The sequence below is a fragment of the Moschus berezovskii genome, chromosome 22 (assembly GCF_049115385.1).
Source record: "Moschus berezovskii isolate FMDL1 chromosome 22, NW_MosBer_1.0, whole genome shotgun sequence".
Taxonomy (NCBI): Eukaryota; Metazoa; Chordata; class Mammalia; order Artiodactyla; family Moschidae; genus Moschus; species Moschus berezovskii.
In genome coordinates this window covers 15,429,122-15,456,985 of record NC_142481.1, presented here as the reverse complement: position 1 = coordinate 15,456,985, position 27,864 = coordinate 15,429,122, and the positions used below count along the sequence as shown (strand labels likewise).

The 27,864-nt window shown below is 47.5% G+C and overlaps 1 protein-coding gene across 2 annotated transcripts; it reads left to right on the top strand.

Moving 5' to 3' along the window:
- Nucleotides 1-266: 266 nt before the first annotated feature.
- SPINT2 (serine peptidase inhibitor, Kunitz type 2) lies at nt 267-27,631 on the top strand. 2 transcript variants are annotated; one of them, XM_055412260.2, is made up of 7 exons: nt 269-752; nt 20,148-20,318; nt 23,609-23,662; nt 24,945-24,998; nt 25,533-25,694; nt 26,030-26,068; nt 27,339-27,631. In XM_055412260.2, the coding sequence occupies exons 1-7, from the start codon at nt 647-649 to the stop codon at nt 27,503-27,505; spliced, it is 753 nt and encodes a 250-aa protein (XP_055268235.2). In that variant the 5' UTR covers nt 269-646; the 3' UTR covers nt 27,506-27,631. The 2 variants fall into 2 exon arrangements, with proteins under 2 accessions (XP_088686903.1, XP_055268235.2); XM_088830777.1 differs by lacking the exon at nt 20,148-20,318 and having other exon boundaries at nt 267-752.
- Nucleotides 27,632-27,864: the final 233 nt, after the last annotated feature.

The window sequence follows — 27,864 nt, the reverse complement described above, 5'->3', positions numbered from 1 at the left end:
AGTAAGAGCACGCCTGCACCCTCATTTCCCAGAGGCCCAGTGCAAGAGAGAAGGTGCTCGGACACGATCAACAAGCCGACGCACACGGGCAGCAAGGGCCCTAGTGCTCATCCTGCGCGTACCGCCCCGGGCTAGGCCTCACGCGGGGCGGAGCCTACATAAGCCCCGCCCTTACCTCAGCGCCAGGGGCGGGTCCAGGTGCGCCTAGGGAGAAGCACGGCCGCTCAGGTGCAGGCTCCCTGCGCCTGCGCTCTACGCGTCCCGCCTCACCAGGTGCGCCCCGCCCCCTACCTGGCCTTCCACCTTCGATAGCTGCTTCGAGGCGGCCGCCATTACCTCTGGCGCCCACCGAGGGTTTGGGGGTGTGGTGGGGTTCTGAAGGGTAGAGGGAGTCAGGGGCGAGTGAGGAGCAGAGAAAATCATCTTGCAGAGTATCCGCACACCGAAGGACCGAGAAAAGGGCTTCCTGGAGATTTCCTGTGTGGCGAGGGCAGAGGCGCGCGCCGCAGACCCCTACGAGCGCCCGCACCTGAACGCAAGGCGCTCCAGTGCGCGTGCGCGGCGAGGGTCTTCCCGCACCTGCTCGCGAGACCCTAACGACCAGAGGCTCGAGGCCTCTCCCCTGGGCTGCCGGGCGGAGTCAGTCATGGCGCAGCTCTCTGAGCCGAGGCGGTGCGGGGTGCTCCTCGCCCTGCTGGCATCGCTGCTCCTCTCCGGGGCTGAGGCGGCCGAGGAAGAACGTGGCGTGCACGGTGAGGGCCCGGGCGGGTGTCCTGGGGGTTGTGGAGGGTCGAGAGGCCGAAGGCGGAGCGTTAGGGGCAGGGTGGAGGTTTTAGGTTGGGGAACGAGGAGGGCCGGGGCGAGGTCTGAGCAGGGGGAATTGGTGAGTGAGGAAGTTTGGGGGCGACTGGGTGAAGCTTAGTGGGGTGTAGTGGAGCCAGCCCTGCTGGATTGAACCTTGAGAAAGAGATTCGGGAGCCCCCGGGAGCGAGGGCGGGTGGCAGAGCCCGGGCTGGGAAAAGTTTCCCGTAGAGGAGGGAGGAGACTGGCTAGGGCTGTTCACCAAGAAGGAGTGGCAGTGGCCTTTCCTGTGGCAGGAAGGAGGTGAGGGACCGAACCGAAGGCCTGCCTCTTCCTGCCAGCGAATGAAAAGCCCCAGAAAGCCCGGGGTTGGGGGCCAGCCCCAGAGGACAGGGCTTGGGTTACGGGACCTGTTGTTGGCCTTTTAGCCTCTGGGAAGAAGCCTGCACCCTATGTTTTTAGATATTGGACCGCAGCCTCCTGAGAAATCTTTCTGGGTTCAGTTGCATTAGAGCGCCTCCCAGAACAAAGGTGCTTCTCAGTGATATTCAAAGGAAAAGCAAAGCAAATATGTTGGGAGGGAAAACTTGCACGGGGTGCAAGGGGCGGGGATGGAGCGCCTCTTGGCTTAAAAATATTGGCATTGGGAAGCTGGGCTTGAATTCGTCCTTAGACGTTGGTGGAGGGTAAGACCCAATTTAAACCTCTAAACTCTACGGAAGTTCGGCCTGAAAGATCTTTTTGAACAAGTGTTGGTTTAACCTTACTTCCTCAGACAAGTACAAGCAGATTTTGAAAATAATCCTCCTGAAAGAAGAATTCGTTGATTCAGCAAAACTTCTTGAGCCCCTGCTACGTGTCAGGGGGCAGTGCTGGGAGCTGTGATACCATTTGTGACTCAGACAAGCCATGTCCTTGCACTTAGAGAGCTGATACTCTAGTGGGATATACAGAGACAGGGAGTAAACATTTAAATAAAGAGCACTTACCGCAGTATTAAATTACTAAGACGTTATTGAACAGGAAGAAGCAGACAAACAGGGATGATGGGGGCCACTTCAGCTTATGTTCTCAGCGGAGGTCGCCCTGAGGACAGTGACAGCTGAGCTCTAATGTGAAGAAGGAACAAGTGGCAGCAACACAGAGGCCTCAGGGATGATTGTCCAGCTGGAAGTAGTGGAGTACAGAGGCCTTGAGGCTGGAATGAGCTTGGTGGTATTTGAGGAAAAGACTGCCAGCACTACTGGAGCAGGGGTGTGTTGGGAGATTGGAAGAGGAGGCCAAGTGGGGAAAGCAGACAAGAACCAGGTGACTTTACAGGTCAGCATTTTGGATAGAGAGAGAAAGCATTGGTGTTTGTACACCAAGTCATCACTTGTGGTGACTTCTGAAGGCTGTTATTTTCCTGTGCCCAAGGCAGAGAGAAAAAAGTGAGTTGAGGGCCTGTAGGGAGAGATTCAGCTCCAGGGAATTAGGAATGCAGGTGTTGATCATTCTTGTGATCTGAACTAGAATTTGTCAGCCCTTCTGGACTTTTTTTAGATAAACTCCTCATTACATGGAATTCTCCAGTTAAGGATACTGGAGTGGGTAGCCATTCCCTTCTCCAGGAGATCTTCCCAACCCAGGGATAAAACCTGGGGCTCTTGCATTGTAGGCTAGATTCTTTACCATCTGAGTCGTCAGGGAAACCCATACCTTCCAGTTACCTGGCCTGGGATTTTTATCAAAACCGAGTTTGGGGCTAACATCTATTGCTTACTTTGAGCACTTATGCATTATTTAATCCTTGAAACAACTTGGTGTGGCGGTGAAGATACAGATCTTGCCTAAGGCCACACATTAGTAATTGACAAAACTGGATCTGGCTACAGAGACCTTTTCTGCTTGTTCCCAATGGTTTTCCCAGCTGCTGTAGCTGGCTGGACCTCCTGACCTTTCAGAAGTATTCCTATCTGGCTGGGTAAACTAATGCCCTTGCTTATCTGAAGTTCTGTTTGTATGAGAGCTTTCAACAGCTTATTTGGAGACAAGAAGTAGTTTTTATCCCTCTGCCCACCTTCTGATTGCTTTGATTTTTCTCAGGAAGCAAAGTCATCCACTAAGAGTGAGGTGTTTCTCCAGCCACACACAACTGCACAGGTACCTCCAGATGAATATAATGGAGGGAGGGGGAGTGTGTAAGGGGATGATCGTAATGGTTGGTCAAGGAACAATCTATGTGAAGATGTGAGGGGGCTGAGGGGTAGTGGAAAGGTGGTAGGACCAGAGAGTTATTGGACCTGAGGTTTTGAAAAGAATGAACTAGGAAGATAAACTACACTTGGCAGTGAGGGAGACCCATGAAGCTGAGGTTCTGAAGGGTCTAGGGGAATAGCTGTAGGGAGGACAAGCTCACCGGAGGAGAGGAAGTCTAGGAACCAAGAGGCCAGGATGGTTGGAGGAGCACCTGTCTGGATACAGAAATCACCAAGAATGGTGATAAGAGCCACAGTGGGAGTGACAGGGAGCTAAAATCAACGGAGAAACAAGGGGGGATGAGCTGGGTCAGCAAATGATGCACGGGGTGGGGTATGATTTACTCTGATGACGAGATTCATAACTGGGGTATTGAGGGTGGAGGGAGAATGGTGTAGAAACGGTGCCCACTTGCAAGGGCACAAGAGAAGCTATCTCTTCAGGGGCGAGCTGGGTTCAGTTAGGGTAAGACTGTTCAGAGAAGAGATTGAGGGAATGAGAGGTTTTGCTGAAGATAGGCCGTAAGTGTCAGAGACTCCAGGAGTTGGGGGAAGGGAGATGGCAACAAAACAGGATGCATGGGGATGAAGGGGAACTCGGGAGCCTGGGGCTGGTGGTAGGAGAGTCACATGGTGTCGAGACGGACAGTGTTGGTGAGGCACTGGGTGGCAGAGGGCGGATAGGAAGGGGTGTGGAACGTGGTGGGCATTTGGAGGCACGCCCCTGCAGGTGGAGGTGGGGGACAGCGGATGCACACGCAGCATCCCGGGAGAGGGCCAGCCTGCTGCGGAAGCACACATATTGTAAACTGGCTGTTGAGACTTCCCTGGTGGTCTGGTGGTTAAGACCCCGCACTTCTCATGCAGGGTCTGGGGTTCAGTTCCCGGTCGGGAAACTAAGGTCCCACATTCCATGTGGTACAGCCAGAAATTGTTTAAAATCAAAAATAAAACTTTAAAAAAAAAACCCCACCAAGCTGGCTGTTCCCAGGAGGCCTCAGACAGGCTTTCTGTAACTTTTACAGTTTCTAGAATTGAGAATTTTTTTATGAAATATTTTGATTTGGGGCTGTGCCTAAAAAATGTGAAGATCTGGCGCAGTGTTCCCACATAGCACCCTGGGGTAGTGCCAAGTACTTCTGGAAAGGACATAGACTGCTCTCTGTCTGTGTTTATTCACTTGGCCTGCCCTCTGTATCTTCTGAGGTTTGAGTTGTGACTCCCACATTAAGAATATGCCCCATTTAGTAAACAAAGGTAGATAAAACATAATAGTTTATAAATTGCACAGTGCAGCGTGTGTATGTGTGTTATTATTCTCAGGGAACACCCCTTAATAGGTGGCCACAAACGGGCATGATTTTTATCTCTTCTTGGGTGATAAGTCCTGGTATTTGGAATGCCCACAGATATATAATTTTGATCAATACAAGGGCAAATAGTATATTCCTTTTCAGAATAGAACCTCAGAAATTCCTTTTGGGAGTGGTCAGTTAAATATAGTTCCTACTGCCAGTAACTTATACATGAGAACTTGTGTTAATGGTTCCTTGGCTCATAGCCCTTTGTTGATTGTTCTTGGGAATTTCCACTGAAGACAAGTGTCTTAGCATTCATGTGAAAGCCTCCAGCACACTTTGAAGTGATCTTCTGTGTATTTTATTTTGTTTATTTATTTATCTTTGGTTGTGCTGGGTCTTTGCTGTTGGGCCCCGGCTTTCTCTAGTTGTGGCAGTTAGGGGCTTCTCATTGCCGTGGTTTCTCTTGTTGCAGAGCACGGGCTCTAGAGCATGGGGACTTTGTTGCTCCATGGCATATGGGATCTTCCTGGACCAGGGATCGAACCCATGTCCTCTGCATTGGCAGGTGGATTCTTAACCACTGGACCACCAGGAAAGTCCATGATCTTCCATTTGCATCAACTTCTTGAATTAATTAGTTTCTCCAGAACTTTGACTGATAGAGTGAACTTTCCAGTAAATCTCCAATAAGCATATTAATCACCACTCATTTCTCTTCTCCTCATCCCCATGGATAGTTGTAAACTGGGTAGTCAAAAAGAGGATGAGACATAAGAGTGAAATTGCAGGTGGTGGTGGTGATCAGCTGAGATGTCTCCAAAGTGGCATCTACACTATTTTCATCCTTCATAGAAGCGCTCGTTCTATTTTCAGGTAAGACAGGTTGGTTCCAGGACAGTTTGAAATGTTTAACAACTGATTTATTCAACACAAACACCCACCAGGCACAGTTTTAGGCCCTGGAAACAAAGCACTGAATGAAACAGATGACAACCCCCCCACCCCCCACCCCCAGTCCATGACAGTTACATTGTAATGAGAGGAAGACAATACAATAAATAAACAATGAATAGATACTTGGTAATGAGTGTGGACATGAGTTTGAGTGAACTCCGGGAGTTGGTGATGGACAGGGAGGCCTGGCGTGCTGTGATTCATGGGGTCGCGGAGAGTCGGACACGACTGAGCGACTGAACTGAACTGAACTGAATGAGTACTATAAAGAAAGAAAAGTACCCCAGGGAGGAAAGATAAATTAGGAACTGGGGATTAACATACATATTACTATGCAAGGACCTGCTGTATAGCCCAGGGAACTGTTAGTACTAAAGATATTCAGGATCGTGTAATAACCTAAAATGGACAAGAATCTGAAAAACTGAGTCACTTGGCTGTAAACATGAAACATTGTAAACAACTATACTATTAAAAAGAGAAGAAAAGGTAAGGTTTGGTATGTTTAGTGCTAAAACCATGGCCTTTGAGGCTGAAATGTTGACAATACTTAAAGAACATTGAAGGGTTGGCCTTCAGGCCCACTGAGGGAAAGTGGACCCTTGCCCTGGTCAGCATTTGAGAAGTCAGACTGTAATAGAGAAAGCCAGCCTGTGACCTGTTCATCATTATACCTGTCTCCTGAGTCATTTGCAACACTCAGGCTAGTCTTCAGGTACTTGGCCAGGCAGCCAAACCTCTGTTTACCATGTCCTGAGGCTGACAGGCCGAATAAGGGATGAGGTAGCCTGTGATTCATGTGAGGCAGTAGAGAACCCTGAAGGGGTCACGCTGAAATGACTTAATTAACCCCAGGAAGCTTTCATGGCTCCTTGGTCACTGACTAATAAGGAGTTCACAAATGACCACAGAAGCATTAGTGTATGGATTATGGACCTCCTTTTTTGATGCTGGTCACAAATGTTGTTTCACTTGTTTCTGACAAGATAGTTTTGAAAACTCTAATGACGGGATGCTGAGGCCCAGGAACTTTGAAGTTAAAGTTACTTGGAAGTTTATCTGAAGCACATTTTTCATTACTAGGAAGCCATTTTAGAAATGAGGCAAGTGTTTTGAGATGGATCTCACCAGTGGGGTCCTGGGTCCCTGGCTTCAGAAGCCTGTGATTCTTTGTGTTTATTCCAGGGTCAGTCATTTAGAATCTAGGACATGTTCGGGAAGTGGGGTGGAATAATAGATAGTATAATAGTTTTTGACCTTTCAGAGGACTACATATATGTCTGTGGTGTTAGTGGGGGTGATTAGGGAAAATGTCTAAAAAGTCTCTGGGAGTGGGGGGTGATAATGGAAAAAAAGGTTGGGAAGTGTTGTTCTAGGTGGACAGCCCATTAGCTATAATCAGTTTCTGAAAAATGGTCCCAGGTTTTAAAAAAGTTAAGAACCCCTGAATGTGAATTAACAGTTCAAAGCCCATGAAAGCCTTTGAAACTACTGTTGCAAATTAGTCAGATTGAACACTGAAATTCTAGTTACAGATTTAGGTAAGGGTAGAATTTATAGTCCCTGAGTGATGAATATGAGGTGACAGAGGGTAGGAGTGGTGGCTGGCATTGTGATGATAGTTTATGGAATGTAAACCTTTATATCTAAATATTTTATATATAAAATGCCAAGATTTTCTATCTTAAACAAGATTTTATGAATCTTACAATGTAAGTTGGGTTTGTCATTATAAATGTTCTCTCCTCATAAATACATAGGGGTTATTTTAAAGTTTCTGAATTACTTATCCTAATAATGACAACTTCCAGGCACCCGAACCTAGAGGAAGGCATGGGTAGTAATAGCTTTCTGTACTAGACGCAGAAGTCCTCAAGTATGTAGAGCCTATCCAGCTAACCAAAACAGGTGGACCTTGAAATAAAACTGATTGTAAAATAAATGTCAACTTTGGGATTTGGCCCAGCAGAATTAAAGCAGGGGTGAATATCTGCCTCCCTATTATTTAGTACCTCTTCACTCGCACAGAATGTGAGTCTCTCATTCCTTGGTGAAAAGATAACTTGAAGTCAAAATAGGTAACGAATGCATAGTTTTTCTTATTTTCTTCTCTCCAACCTCTTAATCTCCTGATATTGTAGTGTTGCAGGACTTTACTGCAGGTGAAAATAAGGAATTTTATACCTCAGGCAGGCATGGCAGGTGGTTGCACGGCAGAAAAGCAAAGGGAGAGAGTGATGGTTGGATTGCTTTGATCAACTCACTGAATGGAGTTTGTACTTTGATTTTCCATATCCCCTTTATCCTGTCAGTCACCACCAGTCTGGTCTTCATAAAAATACTTATTCAAAGCTTTGTGCCAAATGTCTTAAGCATTTATAATGGAGTAAAAAATGCCTTTAATTTTTACAACACTCTTAATGATTGGTCCCAGTGTCAAAAAAGTCCCTTCCATTTGAGTCATTTTTAAGAGATGCATCTGCAAGCCCACAGAATTTATCTCAGTGGGACATATGGAGGGAAAGCCAACTGAATCTCTGCTTTATTACTCACTAGTGAATTCAGGTTATGTTGATCAAATGCCCTTTCCCATACGAGCCATTGCAAGATAGCCTCTAATACATGGTGCATTCCATAGCAGTAAGCAAAAGTCTAGATCTCACAGGATGGGGCTTACTGCTAACAAACTTGTCAAAAAACATTTTTATATTAACTAGATATTAGAGAAGGCAATGGCAACCCACTCCAGTACTCTTGCCTGGAAAATCCCATGGGCAGAGGAGGCTGGTAGGCTGCAGTCCATGGGGTCTCAAAGAGTCGGACACGACTTCACTTTCACTTTTCACTTTCATGCATTGGAGAAGGAAATGGCAACCCACTCCAGTGTTCTTGCCTGGAGAATCCCAGGGACGGGGGAGCCTGGTGGGCTGCCGTCTATGGGGTCGCACAGAGTCGGACACGACTGAAGTGACTTAGCAGCAGCAGCAGCAGAGTGGATATTAATCACACAGAGAGGCCTTCAACTGGGGCTGAGTTGTATTTATAATGTCCTCAAGTTGGTTCTCTTGCTAACATTCTCAGCTTTCGCCTTAATCTTGAAGGGATTTTAAAGAGAACACTCTCCTGTCTACTACAGAAAACATTTCTGATACAAGATGTGTGGGTTTTTCCACATCAGGCAGTTCTCAGCAGACTCAGAATGGGTGTCTGGCGATTTAACTCAATTCTGAAACTGCTGGAAGTGAGCACAGATCCTGCAGGTTAAGGACTCAGTCTCACGAGACTGCTCCTCTCCCTTCAGATGCCAATCAAAGTCCAAGGTTGTCATCTGTCAGTTTCACCAACTTGAAATGTTCAAGGGTTCCCATGACCCTCTCAGATCCAGTTTGCTAGAACAGTCCACAGAACTCAGAGAAACACATTTACCAGTTTATTATAAAGGATACAAATGAATAGCCAGGTGAAGACAGAGGTCTGGAAGGGTCCCCAGTGTACGAGCTTCTGTCCTTAATGGAGTTTGGGGTGAGCCACCCTTCTGGCATGTGGGTGTGTTCACCACCCCTTCAATTGGGATATTTTATTGAAGCTTCATCATGTAGGCATGATTGATTATTAACTCAGACTCCCTGGAGAATAGGGGGTGGGGCTGAAAGTTCCAACCCTTTAATCTAGGCTTGGTTTTTCTGGCACCCAGCCCCCATCCTTTTTGAGGGGTGGGGTGCTGTGCCACACAGCTTGTGGGATCTTAGTTCCCCAATCAGAGATTGAACCCAGACCAACTGCAGTGAAAGTGTGGAGCCCTCACCACTGGACTGCCAGGGAATTCCCCCAGCCTCTATCCTAAAGTTTCTGAAACTTTCTAGGGCACCCCCAGTCACTAGTCATCTCACTGGCATACAGTAAGACGATTGTGCCACTCCAGAGATTGCTGGGGTTTTAGTTCTTGTGTCAGAAAACCGAATATTAAGAGTAGAACATGATATGACACTCAAGAAATTCCAAGGGTTTTAGGAGCTCTCTATTAGGAACATGGGGTGGGGAGAAACCAAATACATATTTCTGATTATGTCACAGATATGATAGGTCTGTAATCAGAGCTTTGCCTTATCAAGCCTCCCAAGAGTCTGGTTTAGAAACTCCAAGCCTCTGAAAAAAATTTTTTTTAATTAGCCCTACCTAAATGGGGTCGTGGAGAGTCGGACACGACTGAGCAACTGAACTGAACTGAAATCAGAGAATACAGGGCTTGCTGAATTGAAGAATGCTGGGTTTATGCATTTTCCAGCTTTATTGAGAGGTTTACACATTTTTGTTTGTATTATATTTCCTTATTATGAATGAGGAAATGTATGTACAGGGAGGTTAGGAAAGCTGCCCCCACCCCCACCCCCACCCTCAAACAGTGGGCAAGTAAGAGGCAGCCAGGGGCTCCTGCACACACTGGTCCCTCACCAGAACAGCTTCCTGCGGGCCCTGTCCTCTAATCTGTCCCCTACACTTTGGCCAAATGACTTTCCTTATTGTGTCACTTCCCTATACCAGAGCTTTTCCTCATTTCCTTTGTGCCCTGTGTGGCTTACAAGCCCTTTGAATTTAGGGTGTGATTGTAGTAGTATACCATGTGTGGTTTTCTTTTTTTCCTTCTTCTGTCCAAGCCAGTCTTGTGGCTCTAACTTAATCGTAAACCCCTGGAGATCTGGGGCTACCTTCCAGTGGTGCCTTCTATGTAGGCTGGCTACTCAGCTCAGTTTACCTTAGTGGGTTCCAACTTATGCCACTGTACTTCCCAGGGTGGCTGTTAAGAACATCCCTTTTCAGTCTGAAAAGTGTCTTGATCAGAGGATAAATTGTATGATCACCCTGTTTACATAGATGAGCTATTAACCAAACACTGTGTGCTAATTTGTGTTAATTTGCTTCAGTCATGTCCAACTCAGCAACCCTATGGACTGTAGCCCTCCAAGCTCTTCTGTCCATGGGATTCTCCAGGCAAGAATACTGGAGTGGGTTGCCATTTCTTCCTGTAGAGGATCTTCTTACATCTCCTGCATTGGCAGGTGGGTTCTTTACCACTAGTGCCACCTGGAAGCCCCATAACCAAACAGTGGTGTGCCTAGTCATTCTGTCGTGTCTGACTCTTTATGACCTCATGGACTGTGTATCCTGCCAGGCTCCTCTGTCCATGGGGATTCTCCAGTCAAGTCTACTAGGGTGGGTTACCATGCCCTCCTCCTGGGGATCTTCCCAACCTAGGGATAGAACCCAGGTCTCCTGCATTGCAGGTGTATTCTTTACCATTGGAGCCACCAGGGGAGCCCAAGAATACTAGAGTGGGTAGCCTCTCCCTTCTCCAGGGGATTTTCCCACCCCAGGAATTGAACCGAGGTCTTCTGCGTTGCAGATGGATTCTTTACCAGCTGAGCTACCAGGGAATGGTCAGTTCAGTTTAGTTCAGTTGCTCAGTCGTGTCCGACTCTTTGCGACCCCATGAATCACAGCACACCAGGCCTCCCTGTCCGTCACCAACTCCTGGAGTTCACTCAAACTCATGTCCATCGAGTCGGTGATGCCATCCAGCCATCTCATTCTCTGTCGTCCCCGTCTCCTCCCGCTCCCAATCCCTCCCAGCATCAGAGTCTTTTCCAGTGAGTCAACTCGTCGCATGAGGTGGCCAAAGTACTGGAGTTTCAGCTTTAGCATCAGTCCTTCCAATGAACACCCAGGATTGATCTCCTTTAGAATGGACTGGTTGGATCTCCTTGCAGTCCAAGGGACTCTCAAGTGTCTTCTCCAGCACCACAGTTCAAAAGCATCAATTCTTCAGCGATCGTCTTTCTTCACAGTCCCAACTCTCACATCCATACATGACCACTGGAAAAACTGTAGCCCTGACTAGACGGACCTTTGTTGGCAAGTTGCTTACTATTCTCAAGATACTGGGGAATTTATTTAGTATGTTCAGTTTTATTTTGTTACCATGAAAAATGTAACAATTTAAGCAAACAGAAGGGGTGACTGTAATCCACTATCCAGATAAAATGTGAAAGAAAATAAGTTGTGCATTCACAAAACTGCTCAAATTATCCTAAAAGATACAGATAAAAAAAGCAAAACTGGAAAAGCTTCTGCCTCCTTTTAGTTTCTTTTTCCTAAAGGTATATTCACACACATATCTAAATTAAAAGTTAAAAAATAATCATAATATTGCATGTAAACCATTCTTTTGCTTTTGTCTCCCTAGTTCTATACCAGCATACACGTAGTATGTGTGGATGTCTCACAAGTTACTTCACCAGCCTGAACAGGGTGTTGATGAAAATTCAGTGGTGAATTTTCAGTTAATGTAGGTTTGTGGGTAGCAAGCCCTTCGTGGGTATGGTTATAGTTGTCCCTGTTCTTTGAAACTCAAATTAATGGATTCTTCCTAATTTGCTTTTCGGTACTGAGGAGTGAAGTGTATTCTGTCCTCTATTTTTTTTGGTGTAAAAGTAATATTTTCAAATGTCTGAGTATTATTGTAGCAAATCATTTCCTGTTGGCCATTATCCTTTGAATTCTAAGTGGCTTTCATGAAACAAGTAGAGCTGCTTTTAGTGATGGAAGGGTGTGTTGTCATAAGAAATGTGAGCCCTCGGAGTCTATCTATGTGATAGCTTCTGACCACACACATAGAACATGCTGAGTTCTGTGACATGACAGGGGGAGGGGTAAGTGTGGAAAATGTGAGCAGGGTGTTTTTATAAACACTCTCTAAAGAGCTGATTGGCAAGCTCCAGCTCATGGTCACTGCATACATACAGCCTGCACACTAAGTATGGCTTCTGCTCTTTTTTGGGGGGTGGGGGAGGCTGTGCCGGGTCTTCATTGTGGCACTTGGGCTTTCTCTAGTTGAGGAGCACAGGTTCTAGTGCGCTTGGGCTTCACTAGTTGCCGCACCACAGGATCCAGCCCATGTAGCCTGCATTGGCAAGCAGATTCTTAACTACCGGATCAACAGGGAAGTCCTTTAATAGTTAAAAAAGATCATAAGAATATTTTAAGGCATAAAAATTGTGTGAAATCAATTTTCTTTTAAATCAATTTTTATTGGTTCACCAGTCATGGTCATTTATTGACATATTACCTTAGGCTGCTTCCGTGGTTCCGAGTTGACTAGTAGACTGTGTGACCCGTGAAGCTTGAAATAAAGGCAATCCTTGGTTTGCATGGACACACATGCATGGTACCTGGTCACTGCACATGTGTTATTCAGTTCATACACAGCAAGGCATGTAGTTGTGTTATCTCCTTGCTCCACAGAAAATGCGACAGTTTACAAAAATGATTGATCGATAGAGGAAATTAGGCCAAAATAGACCAAAGTGTAGCAAAGAAGAAAAGTGATAACACTGGAAGTGAAATTCCAGTTGAGCATAAATGGAGTGATCAGAGGATGAGCCAGCTGTGGGAGTGGGCACCGCTGCCATTCGAGACCGGTGTGCAGCCAGAGGAGCTCACAGACATGAAGAGAATAGTTGTGACAAAAAAGGAGGGTGTTCCTGTGTGTGAAAGTAACGCTGGCCGAACCTTGGACAGAATGCCAGGCAACTCTCAGAGCGGTTTCATGGCATTGATAGAGCGAAGGATAAAAGGTTAGAAGCTGACCCAAACCTAGAGAGAGGTATGACACTTACTCTAAGGTGAACTGAAAAGAAACTGGCTTCACATCAATACGTATATGACTGAAGACCTTCGCAAGTGCTGTTCACACTGCTCTTGGTGAGTTTGCTTGCTGCTTTGCTTTCTCAGTTGTGTCCGACTCTTTGCGACCCCATGGACTATACAGTCCATGGAATTTTCCAGGCCAGAATACTGGAGTGGGTAGCCTTTCCCTTTTCCAGGGGATCTTCCCAACCCAGGGATTGAACCCAGGGCTCCAGCATTGCAGGTGGATTTTTTACCAGCTGAGCCACAAGGGAAGCCCCTTGGTGAGTTACTTATTTACAAAGAAATTTAACACTTCAATTTTCAAGTTTCTAATGTTTTAACTTACAGTGAACTAAATAAATATTCATTTTGTTATTTTTTATCCTATGCATTTATAACCCACAGTATTTTTTTTAATCTTAAAGATCATGGAACAGTCATAATTTTTCCACTGTTTTGCCTGATTTCACACTATTCTGGCTGTATTTACTATTTGGCCCATCTTAAAAAAGTTTATTGATGTTTGCTGTAGAGAAAACAGATTGGGGGAAGAGAAGGACCATTTCATGAGTGGGTCCGAGCTTTTTTTTTTTTTTTTTGATCCAGGGTTTTCTTATTAGGAAACAGCGAGGCAGTAAGTTGGTGTTTTCAGTGTATAGCACCCACAGGGGTAAAAAGTGTGTCAAGGACTAGAGTCCCAGAAGAGTAATTTTTGCTTGTTTTGTAAGTAAACTGACTCTGAATGGGTGTAAAAAACATGAATAAAAGAAAATGCTAAGTTCAAGGTGGTTGTTGATTTAGGGGAGAGAGAACAAGTGGGATTGAAGTGAAGGGGGTACACAAAGGGTTTCAGCTCTGTTGTTTTGGTCCTTAAAAAGTTAGAATTTCATAAAGCTGAGAAGTCCGTTTACCAGTGTTGTGACATTTTCTGTAGTTTTCAAAATATTTGAAATATGTTAACTCTTCAGTAGTTCAGTTCAGTTCAGTCGCTCAGTTGTGTCCGACTCTTTGTGACCCCATGAATTACAGCACGCCAGGCCTCCCTGTCTATCACCAACTATTTGAAATATATTAACTCTTCAGTAGGGACCGCTGTAATTGTGCATTTCTGAAGAATGATCGGATACCATCTTCTGAGGCCTGTAAAATTAGGTTGGGTTAGTAGTGCCTGGGAGCTTAAAATGTCTGTGATGTCCTTGTTAGAAGGTAGTAGCAGGTCATTCTAGCACGGAGAGTGAAGTAGAGCACGTCTGAGCCATTGGCTCGTTATTTTGGTTAAAGCTCAAGTGACTTCAGAACCAGAAAAACCTGTTTTCTATGACAAAGACCTCTCTGTTTGGCAATTTTGTAACAGCTAATGTTCAAAATGCCTGCCAGGGTTTTGTAATTTAGATTCATATTTCAGATAATGTGTGACTTTAACCATTTTTGATGCTTTTCCAAGCCAGTGTTACTGTTTCCCATTTTTACATATTCTATAGCAAGTGTATCCAAATTTGGTGCCCCTCAGCTTTTCCCCCTGTTTTTTTTTCTTCTTTTTTACCCTCTATTTTTTCCTCCGTTTTGAAAACTTACAGAACGTATTTAATTTTGCACTAACATGTTTGAGCATAGAAATAGGACTTGAAACACGTTATTCATGATTGTTTCCCAAAACTATTCTGAGACCAAGATGTCATCTCTTAACAATAACAGTTATTAAGGAATAGCTTCCTGAAAATTGTCCAGCCAAGTCCCCTCGGCCTGGGGCAGTTCTTTGGTATGGTGCTATCGGTGACCCTGTCATTGTGACCGTAAAAAGACCTAGCAGAAGGCCTGGCCTTGGTGAACCCTCCAGTTGTGATGAAGCCTTGAGGAATGTTTTGGCTTTTAGGCAACTTCAGTTTCATGTTTTTCCCACTGCCTGTCACTACAGTGGCTTTTTCTTTCTCTCCATCGACGGGGTCCTTAAGTTTGTGCCTGAACTGTCTGATCAGACCAGTTTGATTTCAGATCCAGCTCTGCTGCTTGCTTAGGTTAACCTGCCCAGAGTGTTCTCATTTGTAAAGGGAGGTGGGTGTTACTGCATGAGTCACAGTTTTTATCGTGACTCTTAGAAACAGTGCACACAATGTGCCCAGCTTCTGGCTTAGTGAAGGCAGTGAAATGGGGTGTCAAGAAATAATCCATGCTCTGCATTTTGATTTTAAGCTGAGTCTACCAAAGATAGTATTCTGACTTTTTGGAAGCTTTTTCTAAGGAAAGTGATAAGTCATGGAAGTCATCTTTAAACATATTAAAGTATTTCTGGCTCTTTGTACAACAGAAGAGAGAATGCATCAATGTGATTTGGAGTGAGGTGAAGAACATGTGGCCTGCGTTTCCAAAAGGAACATTCTCTCCTTTGAAACAAAACCAACCAACCAAACAAAAACAACCTCCTTTTTCATAAGATCATTTCCTCTCGCACTGCCATATAAATACCACTAATCAATTGCACCACTGGAGCTTCCATAAGATCATTTCCTTAAGCCTAGAGAGTAAAAATGTGTATTGTAGAAGCTGAAAAGCAATTTAGTTAGGAAAGGCATGCAACAAAATGGACTCTTCGCCATTTGACAAGGAGCCTCCCTCCTCACAGAAGGTACTCTCTCTTGACACAGTAGTTGTGTGGTTAAATTTCATCTTGGTTGAACCTAGCTTTGGCCAACTAATCTGCTATTTAGAGCTCCTTTACTCTGGTCAAATTTATTTTAAAAAGAGATTAGCTTCTTTCTGTTTTTATTACAGGAATTTCCAAGTGTACACAAAGTAGTGGAAGCAGGTTTATGAGCTCCCATAGACAATCACTCACCTTCAACAATTGTCAACATCATGTCTTTCCATATATACTGTGTTTTTAGTGTAGCAGGTATGTGTTAGTCGTTCAGTCGTGCCTGAGTCTTTGTGACCTCATGGACTGCAGCCCACCAGGCTTGTCTATCTATGGGGTTTTCCAGGCAAGAATACTGGAGTGGGTAGCCATTTCCTTCTCCAGGAGATCTTCCAGACCCAGGGATCGAAACTAGGTCTCTTGCACTGCAGGCAAATTTTCTACCCACTGAGCTTCTCTTAAACAGACATTTCTAAATTCCTTGGGGCAAAAATGAAGCCACCCCCATCCCCTTCTACCCCACCCAAGGAACCTGAAAATAAGGCTGCTTCCAAAACTTAAACCGTGAGATCAGTGTGTGATCATTGAAAGCAGATGTGAGCAGCTGAGACAGAATGGCCTCTCAGTCCCACAAAGTTCATAACGAAGGAACCATCACATCTACAGAAAGAACATTCCAGTCAAGAAGCGGCATTGGTTCGTGGTGGCAGTCAAAAAAGTAAGTGTTCAGACAGAGACCTTGACCACGCTCTCTTGACCAAAACGCATCCTGAGCCGTCTCCTGAGAGCCTCTAGTCTGCCTGGTAGATCCCAGTAGAGTGGATCTGCATAGGAATCCTCCAGAAAACTGCCTTACTCAGACACCAAGTGACCTGCCCCGTGTCAGCTGGCTTTGCAAGGTGGTTTGTTGGCACATATCCACCCCACTGGACAGTTACTTCCTCAGTTTCCTCAGAGTGATTTTGTTAGCAAGATCAGCATCCCTGCACCTCTTCAGCCCTGGGGCACTAGGAGTGCCTGTCTGAGCCTGCAAAGAAGAGGCCAGATTCCAGGCAGTGTTTATTTCACCAGGGTAACTGCTGTCCATCCCATAAGCTTTCTCCCTCCTCCTCTTTATGCACCCTCAGGCTTCTGTACCTGCACAGAACATCTGGCGGAAGTATCTGGATCCTTGCTTATGAAAAACCACCCAATTCCCACTCTTTATACTGTGGTCTCCCTGCTGTGTTCTCTGCTGTGGCATCTAACAGTTCCCGGCAACCCTGCTTTGAGCTCCGTTCGGCCCCTCTCAGGTGTTTGTTTCAACAGAGACATAATTCACATTCTGCACAGTGAACCCATTTAAAGTATACGATTCCTTTTTCAGGTGTTTAAAAGACCATACCCGAAGCTGTTGGAAGTTTTGCGTTTGTTTTAGATTTGAAAGGTTTGTTAACAAAAGAAACCTTTATTTGTCACACACAATAAACAATTTCAGTATTTAATAGAGGATTTAACTTAATTTTACTATACAGTCATTAAAAGAAAAGAGAAACAGAAACAGAGAAAAGTAACTGTGTATGCACATCACCAAATTAGGCCCACCAGCATTCAGACTTGAACAGCACTGGGAAGTCACTTGTTAACAGCAGCCTGGAGATAGTGCATCCACTTTGTTGATGAGGCTGCAAATTGCAGTTTTGGGGGGGCTCCCACTTGTAATCCCAGGCCGCAAACTGATATCCTGGTTAGTTTGCCTGCAAAACTTGTAGTTCTGGTTTTAAGTTTTAAATGCTTTTTGTTTCACAAAGTGAAACAAAAAGTCACAGGATTTTCTGGACCCCAGGGGACTGGCCGAGACCCACTCCCTCTCTCATCTAAAGTGCCTCTTGACTTGCTGGTAACAGTTGGTGTTTTTGCAAGCAGGCGGGTAGTCCAGGCAGTGTCAGAAGTCAATCAGAGGCCTGCTATCTTGCTTTTGAAGCCTGAACAAGACTACTTCCATTTTCATTTCCCTAACAGCTGCTCAGGAAGCAAGGACACCAAGCAGTCAGTGATCTCCAAGGCGCTCAGCTTGGCAGGGCATCGGATAGCAGTTGCCAAACCTTGGCGGCAGTTGGGTGCCTCTGCCCTAAGCTCTTCAGTTTGGGGTCGCAGGGGACCCCGTCTGCGTCCTCTCCTGCTTGTCCTGTTGGTAGCAGTGATGCTTCTGGCCTCTGACAGCCTGCTGGGTTGGGCAGAAACATTCGCCAGAGAACTCTTCTGCTGTGTCTTCCCTGCGCCTTGTTGATTGTGTTTGTTTTGTGACTTTTGGCACATTGTCAAAAGTACCTGTTCCGGGTGCACACCCAGCTGGTTCCAGTTGACGCAGTTATATGGACAAAAGGTGTCTGGGCCTATTTAAAAGAACAACAACATACAAAATTGATTTATTATTTACATACCATAAAGTCAGTTGTTATAGGCATACAACCCAATGGTACATTTACAGAGTTGTACAACCATCAACCATCCCCATAATCCAATTTTAGAACATTTACATCATCCCCATTTGCAGTCACTCTCCACCACCCCAGCCCTCACCCCCCAGCACCAGGCAAACACTAATCTTACTTCCTGTCTCTCTTGATTTGCCTTTTCTGGACATATCGTGTGATTCCATTCATATGAAGTGTCCAGATAAGGTACTTTTTAGCTGATGATTTCAGTGATGGTTGCTTGCACATTAACAAAAGATTATTTTACTTCAGAGTATGCTTTTTCTGCTCTGCTAGTTACCTTTGATTTATTGGAGTTCCTTGGGGATGTTGTTTGTTTTGCATAGTACCAGCCTTTTTTGTCCATAGATAGATGTTTTGTGGAATGTTTGGTTTCCTGCCCATTGTTGTGACGTATTTTGGGAGATGCAGCAGAAGTACAAATCCTGCTGTCTGTGCTTTTAAAGGCTTCCCCTCAGTGAGATAAACCTAGCAAGGCTGAAAACAACTAGGGAGGAGTCATTGGCAACATATAACCCAAGTTTTGGGCCCTGGGATGGTTTTATTTGAGATGTTGATGAAGCACCCTGTGCTGGGCCTGAGGCAGGTTGCAATTCCCTTATGCCAGAAGGCAGAGATGTAGGACTTCCCTGGTGGCTTTGGACTTCCCTGATGGCTCAGGTGGTAAAGCGTCGGCCTATAATGTGGAAGACCTGGGTTTGATTCCTGGGTTGGGAAGATCCTCTGGAGAAGGAAACGGCAACCCACTCCAGTACTCTTGCCTGGAAAATCCCATGGATGGAGCAGCCTGGTAGGCTACAGTGCATGGGGTTGCAAAGAGTTGGACACGGCTTCACTTCAGAGATGCAGGAGACCAGGGTGGAGGGAGAGGTGATACAAGCTCGTGATCCCAGAAAGGGGTGATATGGTGGTGCAGAGCAGACATTGAACCACATGGTCAGGTGACTCCCTTTTCAGATTGTTTTCAATCCTAATTCCTTCAGAAGAAAGGGCCATTCTAGTAAAGGTGTTGTCTCCAGCACTTATTTATCTCTCCCTTTTCAAGAGAGAGAGCAGAGGGATGGTCCAGTGGTTAAGAATCTACCTTTCAACACTGGGGACATGGGTTCAATCCCCGCTCTAGGAGGATCCCATATGTTGTGGGGCAGCTAAGCCCATGCACCATACTACTGAGCCCATGCTCTAGGGCCTGTGAGCCCCGACATGAGACGCCTAAGCGTTGCAACTAGAGAGTAACCCCTGCTTGCCACAACTAGAGAAAAACCTGTGTGTGGCAACAAAGACCCAGCTCAGCCAGAAATAAATATTTAAAAAGAGAGAGAGCAGATCTCTAGGCTTTCTGTAGACAAATGTATCTGGCTGGAATTATATAACTTTGTTCTGTTTCCCTTGTACCAAAGCGGGGCCAGATTTCAAGGCACCTTGTAACCCCGGACCATCAAGATAGGAGCCATTATAAATGCTGGAAGAAAGGAGCGACCTGAGTTGCCTTTGAAGGGTTGGCAGTGGAGGGGAACTAACATTCAGGAGCTTCTTTCTGAGGCTTTGGTGGTAACTCGACTATGACGTGGCCAGTGTTGTCAGAGAGTAGACAGGAAAAGTTAGGAAAGGTCCTTCTGGGTTGCTAAGAGCACCATGCTGTGCACGTCCTTCCTGACCGCACATTGCCAGGTCTAGCCTTTGAATGCTAAGTTCCCCTTGGCCTGGTGAGACAGACACATATCCAGAAGGATCCTGCAGTCTGGTGTTTTGCCTCTGGAAGTCCGTCTTCTGTACTGGTGGGGCGTGTGTTTGATAACGGGGCAGGGACAGGATCAGCACACAACTGACATTTCAGTGCAGTTGGGTAGTTGCTATCTTTATTGTTAGATGATGCCTTTCTTTCCTACACAAAGAAGGAATCCCTAAACTGGTCTGATGGCAACACTTTAGAAACGGCCCACAGAGGAGCTGCTGGAACTTAAGGCTCTGGAAAGCTGTGGGCCTCTTCCTCCAGGGCTGTGCGTGTTCTCTCTTGCCCGAACTGCCCTGCTAAGCTTGCTCTCTGGTTGTGTTTTAGACCTTTGCCACCTTCCCAGGAGAGTAGGACGATGCCGGGCTGCCTTCCCCCGGTGGTGGTACAATGTCACCGATGGGTCCTGCCAGCAGTTTGTGTATGGAGGCTGCGACGGGAATGGCAATAACTACATGAGCAAGGAGGAGTGTCTGGCACAGTGTGCCGGCGTCGCAGGTGAGACAGTGCTGTTGGGGAGGCTTTATTTTCTGTTGTTGTTTTTCGGGCATGAAGCTGTGTCTGACTCTTTGAGACCCCACAGACTGCACCACAGCAGGCTCTTCTGTCCTCCACTGTCTCCTGGAGTTGGCTTAAATTCACGTCCACTGAGTTGGTGATGCCATCTTAACTATCTCATCCTCTGCTGCCTCTTCTTCTTCTGGATCTTTTCCAATGAGTCAGCTCTTTGCATCAGGTGGCCAAAGTATTGGAGCTTCAACATCAGTCTTTCTAGTGAATATTGAGGGTGGATTTCCTTTAGGATTGACTGGTTTGTTCTCCTTGCTGTTGAAGGGACTCTCACGAGTCTTCTTCAGCACCACAGTTCGAAAGCATCAGTTCTTTGGCATTCAGCCTTCTTTATGGACCAACTCTCACATCCATATGTGACTACTGGAAAAACCATGGTTTTGACTATATGGACCTTTGTCAACAAAGTGATGTCTCTGCTTTTTTTAAAAAAATTTATTCATTTGGCTGCATCAGGTGTTAGTTGCGGCATGTGGGATCTAGTTCCCTGACCAGGGAACAAACCCAGACCCCCTGCACTGGGAGCGCTGAGTCCTAGGCACTAACCACCAGGGAAGTCCCTATCTTTGCTTTGTAATACGCTGTCTATGTTTGTCATAGCTTCCCTTCCAAGGAGCAGGTGTCTTTTAACTTCGTGTTATCTAGAGACACCTTATTAACTGGGTCGTAGATGTCTTTTGCTCTTTGCTAGTTCTTCATGGCTGAAACTGGGAGATGTTTTTAAAAGCAGAAGAAACAGGCCCAGTGTGAAGGTCACCCACACACAGTGGTTTCACGGCGGTACCCTTCCCCTTCTTCTCAGAAAGGGAAGAGTAGGCTGCAGACTAAAGCCAGGGGAGGGGGACACGACTGCTTCTTCCCCCAGCTTCCTTCCTTCCACTCATGAGCGCACATTCCATGCCACGCGAGGTCTGCTCAGAAAGGCAGCCCCCTTTGTTCGCTGGGCCTTTGGGTTATTTTTACCTTTGGGACAAATGACTTGAGGAGCTCAGCCAGCCAGCCGAGTAATGAATCAAGATAAAACTAGAACACACTTCTGGAATCCGTCCTTGTCCCAGCCTTCAGTGAGGACTTCTGTGCAGTCATGTTGACCCTGTGAGCCTCCCAGTTTAAATAAAAACCTAAGCCCCACCACAGCATGTGCCAGCTCTGAACGGAGCCTCAGGGGACTCCTTGAGACTTAATGGCAGGGAGGTGTTGGCCCTCTGGGGCCTGATCCCTCCCAGAGACCTGAGGATTTGGCCAGCCAAACTGTCTGCTAAAGATTTCACTGGCTGCTGCTTTAACATTGTCTTGGGACTTCTTATATCCTTTCCTGACAGCTTGGCATCTCTGGTAGCACCTGGATTGTGGTTCTGGGTCAGAAAGTGCTTGTGGCACCCTCGGCACTCACAGCCCCACCCCTTTGGGAGCCTGTGCCAGGTGTTTGTAACTCCTCCCGCACTGGATGTGCTGTCTGTTGGCTCTGAGCTCTGCATTCAGAAATCACGTAAGTGAATTAAAGTTATGTGCATAAAGAGAGGACAGCAGCCGTGGCCTTGGCTGTGGCTGAGGTTTATAGCAACGCCCAGGCGCACGAGCCCGGCCGAGACCCAGTGCCTGGAGGAGTGTTTTACTGATCTTTGTGTGCCCAGCGAGTGCTCAGCACTCAGCACGTGTTCAGAGAGCCAAGGGGGCTGGTGCTATTTTTGGATTGTGAGTGAGCCCCTCATCTTTTAGGGGGTGACTGGCAACCTCACCAAATGGTGAGTGAGGAAAATACCATTTACTGTATGTAATTTTCTGTCATAAGCTGTGATCCAGTGTCGGGGAAGGAATTAAGGGGAAATGTTTTTTGCTAACCTTTCCTGTCCTTTCCCTATCAAGAGTTCAAAATATGGGACTTCCCTGGTGGTCCAGTGGTTAAGACTTCGCCTTACAGTGCAGGGGGCACGAGTTCAATCCTTGGTTGGGGAGCTGAAATCCCACATGCCTCCTGGTCCAAAAAACGAAAGCGCATAAAACGGAAGCAATATTGTAACACATTCAATAAAGACTTTGAAAATGGTCCACATTAAAAAAAAAAAAGAGTTGACAGTAGCAAATGTACATGCCATTCTGGTTACTCCTTGGTTTCTCAGGGGGAAAGTTAAGTTTTAAGAACACAAGCAGTGAACAGCGGGCATAAAATGGATTGTCTCTGCTGAGGGCCATGGGGTGTAGTGTTTTGCTGGCAGAAGGCAGACAGCTGTCTTCCTAAAGGTCAGAGTCTGGCCCCAGCCTGGAGGTCCCAGAAAACCCATTTGCTGGCACCTGAGCATGGCTGCACAACACAGTTCCTGAGGCGTTCTCTTGTGAGTCTGCAAGGAGAACTGGAACTGCCAGGGCAACAACTCGGCAACAGGTCACTCACCGGCGTCGTTGCCAGCAGATTCCCTCCCAGGCAGGCAAGCTCTGTGGGGAGCCAAATGATAATGAGAATGACAGTTCATTAACAACTAATTAATTAATTATAATGAAAACCAAAGCCACCGAAGGGACCAGACTCTCCCCTTTAGTCTACGCTTTAGTCTGCGTAGACAAAGCTCAGCCAGATTCCCAGAAGATTGCTTGATGAGGGACGGGGTGGAACCAGGAGAGCTGGTTTGTATGAGAGTGTAAAGTGGCATCAGGTTAGACCAGCCCCACGGCTCTGCACACAGGAGGGCTTCTCCCTCCTGCACCCCGCCAGCCCTCCCTTTTTTGCACTTCCTTAAATGGCTAGCCTCTCCACCCACCCTCTTAGCCTTATGTGTGTGTGAGAGAGATAAAATATACATAGCATACAATTTACCATGTTAACAGCTTTAAGTGCATGGGTTGGTGGCAGGAAGTGCATTCCCAGTGCTGAGCACGCCCTTCAGTTTTTAATTCACTTCGTGAGTTAATACAATTCAACAGGTTATTTGGCCCTGGAAGCCATTCTGTGTTTTTTTAATGTCACTTCACACATCTTTGCTCTGATTTCCAGCTGGTTGATCTTAACGTTTAACCCACAAGGACAGTCTTGGTTCCTTATTTTCCAAGTTCTGGCAGGTTTGTGGTCCAGCATGCACACTGAAGGGCCCACATAAAGGAGAAATGGGAGTCTCTGTGAGAGGCCCACAGGACCAGGCCTGCTCAGGGATGCAGCCTGTTTTGTTTCACCAGCGATCTTAAAGGTGCCCTTTCTCACTGTGCTGTTGTTTGTCCCCTTGCAGAGAACACCATCGATGCACGGACCAGGGATAAAGCAGATTCCTCTGTCCCAAGTGGTAGGTTTTTAAAAAGACCCGAGGTGGAATGAGGGCCATCCAGATGGGTAATGTGAAAGGACATTTGTCATTTGGGAGTTGCACCAGGGCTTCCTCCTCCTGCTTCTGTTGACGCAGAATTGGCAAACTGGGGCTGCCAGCTTCTGGCTTCTTGCCGCCTCCTCACGCTGGGGAGTTTGCACTGTCCTATGGACAGGAAGGGCTGAGGGATTCCACAGTGCTTCCTGGTGGACCTCCGCTCCCTCCTGGGGGACCGGGGTGTGGCTACCGCTACATGCAGCTCAGGCCCCAAGTCCCCACTCTCTACCTGCTCTGCTGTCTTCACTGCCCGATCCCTGCTCCTTGCCGTGTCCTCCTCCTTTGCTCTCTGTAATCCTTGCCAGTCTGTCTCCCTCCCTGTGCTGAATCCTCTGTCCTCTGCCTCCTTTCCCCCGACCTCCCTTCCCACTGCAGTCCTTGATCTCTTTGTGTTAGCTTGCTTTGTAGTGCTGAGAACAGCTGCCCCATTCCTTCTTTATGCTTAAAGGACTCTGCTTCGGGAGCCTGGGGTGAGTGGTCCAGATGTGCTAGCAAGGCCAGTCCCCAGGCAGTAGGTTCTGCTGGGCGAGTCCTGCTGAGGAGGGAGGGAGTCTGCCCCACCCCCTTTGAGGATGGCCCCAGTCAGCCAGTGGCCACACACTGGTTGCAGTCTTGATTCTGGTCCTTTGACTCTGGCCTCAGCGCCCACATACAAGTAGGCATTTATTAGTTTAGCAGTCAACCGGTTGGCAGAATGCTGAGAGTTAAGGTTAGAGGCACTTTCCCGTTTCACTAGGCGAGGATTCCTGTGACTTTCCCGGCCACCGCTTTGCCTGGGTTCATTGTTTATTCCCAAACTGGCCTCTGCGAGGTCATCTAGAGCCGTGGGGCACTGGATTCATAACTCTGGTATCTGTCCTGTTTCAGAAGAAAATTTCCCCAAGAGAATAAGTGACCTCCTATAACTCTGGTCTTTCTCATCAACCCAGAAGTTGTGGCTGGGATTGGTTTCCGTAGTAACCCCTGACCTGCTGAGCAGGCCTCCCCATCCAGCCATGGTGCTGGAGGTGCTGTAGAGCACATTAGGACTGAGAGGTGATGGAGCAGAGCTGCCCACAGAGAGGGGACTGCACTTCCTTCCTTCTAGGTGCCAGAGTGTGTACGCTCCCTCAGTGGGCCCCTTTCAACTCAGCCCCAGCTAGGTCACGTGTCCTGTGTCCATTCCGGCCTCCCTGACATGGAGACATGGATGTTTGTGTTTCAGTTCCCGGAAGGCAGGATTCTGATGACCTCTCCAGTGATATTTTCAGCTATGAAGGTACAACTTTTTAAAAAACATGTTTTCTTACTTAGTTGGGAATTGAGACACACTTGAGGGTTTCTATTAAGGATATTGTAGAGCAGGGCTTCCCAGCCTTTCCCAGGTATTAGGACTCACAAGGATGCCCTGGGGCAGCAAGAAGCAGGATGGGCCCACAGCATGCCCTTGGAGAAGTTTGCCCTGCCTGCCAGCAGCTGTGCTGTGGGTGAGAAACTAGCTCTGCCTCCAGGCCCTGAGATTGAAATGAGGGGCCTGGTTCAGACCTTTCAGAGCTCACACAGGTTGAGTGCTTCCAACATGACTGACGTAGGGTGACCTCCATAACTGTGGTCTGGTTATGCTACTATGGAACGAGAAAGGTATCTGAAAATGTTGGCCAGACTGGCCATGTCCGCAGTTAACCAGTTTCTGTTAGCAGAGAGAGGTTTTCCCCACGGGCCAGCAGCCGCATGACTGCTTAGGAGCATTCCAGCTCCAGTCACCTCTCCTGGGCCCTGCTAATTTGTACCCCTCGGGCTGTCTCGCTCCCAGAACACTGCATTGCCAAGGCCGTCACTGGGCCTTGCCGCGCAGCCTTCCCACGCTGGTACTTTAATGCCGAGGAGAACTCTTGTGATAACTTCATCTACGGAGGATGCCGGGGCAATAAAAACAACTATCGCTCCAAGGAGGAGTGCATGCAGCAATGCTTCGGTGAGTCTGCCCAGTGCCTCAATCCAAGACACAGCCACGGGCAGGGGAACCCTCCCAAGAGGACCCCAGTCCCTTTCCTTGTCCTCTAGACTCTTAGCCTCACCTTCTTCTGGCTCCCTAGTCGGGAGGGGGTGGTTTTGGCCCCAGCTGTTGGGCAGATATGTTCTATGTGCCTACTGGGGTGGCAAGGCCTCAAAATCCTCTGAAGAGCTGGAAGAAGTCGCTTAGCTAGAGCCCCCTTCGAAGGCCCAGGACCAAGGGGAAGCCTCCGGTGGCTGCCACTCTGAGCAAAGGAGGGCTGGGAGCTGACCTCAGGGTTGTGTGTTTTCTTCCAGGTAAGCAGTTGTATCCTGCCCTGCCCCTCAGCAGTAAAGGTAAACAGCCTCTTGCCCGCCTCCACCTGCCTGCCTTGACTGAACTCGGCTCTATCTTTGTGGCTTCATGTTGTCTTGGACACGTCGTCCTTTACTGTCCACATCTTTTGTTAAAAAGTCATGTTTCTGCATGAGAATGGCTGGGCAGCTTGGAACATGTGGTAGATGTGTGTCCTGTGGTGCGGCGTACATAAACAGGGGTTAGAAATGTGGCCGTTTCTTCCCAGCAGCCCTGAGGGCGACTGGGGGACACCTCCTCCTGCTTAGGCATGTGGGATCTGCTGCACACAGGCCTCAAACTGACTCCAGGTTTGGGGGGATCTTTGCTGCCCTGGGGTGTTCATCGTTGGTCCTGGGTGACACCAAGGAGGGCGGAAAGCCCTTGCTGTGGGTGGGCCATGGCCCCCACCAGCACTGTTGTCCCCACACAGTCTGGTCTGGCAAGGAGCCTGGGCCTTCTCTCGCTTTTGTTTGTGATTCTGAGCCTTAATCATGGATGGTAGCGTTTGCACAAAAGACCTGCCACATAGGTTTGGCCTCTTTCCACCTGTTTCCTGTTCAAGAGCCCAGGCCTGGCCTGTGTGTCTGCCCTCCTTTAGAAAAAGAGGAATGAAGCTGGAACCTGGTTGGCCAAGCATCAGGGTTTGGAGGGTGGGAGATGGGGAGGGAATTGACCTTGTCTGGTTCTGCGGCTATGTGCCACCGGACCACATTCCTTAAGGGGAGCCTCGCCTGAAGAAAAAGCGTCTTAACTGACCAGTGGGACTGCAGTGGGCCAACCACTGTCAGATTTACCTGGGCAATTAGGAGTGTGAGGGTCCCCTCCCGGCCCTGCTCCAAATAGACCCGTGCCCATCCCTCATTCCACAGGCCACCACCCCAGCAACCTGCAGGGCCACATCTTTCTCTGGGCTGGTTGGGGGAGGTGGGTGTTTACACACCCACGCCAGAGATGAGTGCTTTTCCTGTACAGGTTGCCCCAGAGAGGTGGTAGGGAGATAGAGCGAAAGTGAGGATTTGTTGTTGTTCAAAAAGAAGAAACACAAATAGCCACTCTGTCTGTGTGCACCTAGCATAGCACCTCCATTTTCTGTTTCTCAAGACTGTAGGGACTGTCTTGAGGACTTGACTACCTATTAGGCTTCCTGGGTTGGGGCGGGGGGACATGTGGCCCAAGGGCTGTTCGTCCTCCTCCTGAGCTCATGCGAACACTGGTTGTGGCCCCCTGGTCCCTCCCCTCCCAGTTCTGAGGCCTTTCTCTCATCCACAGTGGTGGTCCTGGTGGGGCTGTTCGTGATGGTCCTGATCCTCTTGCTGGGAGCCTCCGTGGTCTGCCTGATCAGGGTGGCGCGGAGGAACCAGGAGCGCACCCTCCGCACCGTCTGGAGCTCTGGAGATGACAAGGAGCAGCTGGTGAAGAACACTTACGTCCTGTGAACCCCCGTTGCCACGGGGCTGCCTCCCTCCCCCCAAGTTGATGAGAATCTGGGAAGGGAGGGGAGACAAGTGTCGACGCATGTGTGCCTTTTCAAATAGAGCGATTGATTTGTATTTGCACGATCATTAGGGCTTTTGGTCTGTTTGTTCTTCCAGAAGGTGAGAGGGCTGCTCCCTGGCCCCCCAGATGGGTTTGCTTTAGAAGTCCTCTTAGTGAAGGGCTGTGCACAGTGCAGGTGGGCTTCACTCCATCCAAGTCGGTTCCTCTTCGATTTCTTTCTTTGCTCCAGGTGTAGTTTTTATTGCTTATGTTGAATCCTGTTGCCTCCTTTCCCATCACAAAAGTGATGTTTTCAGAG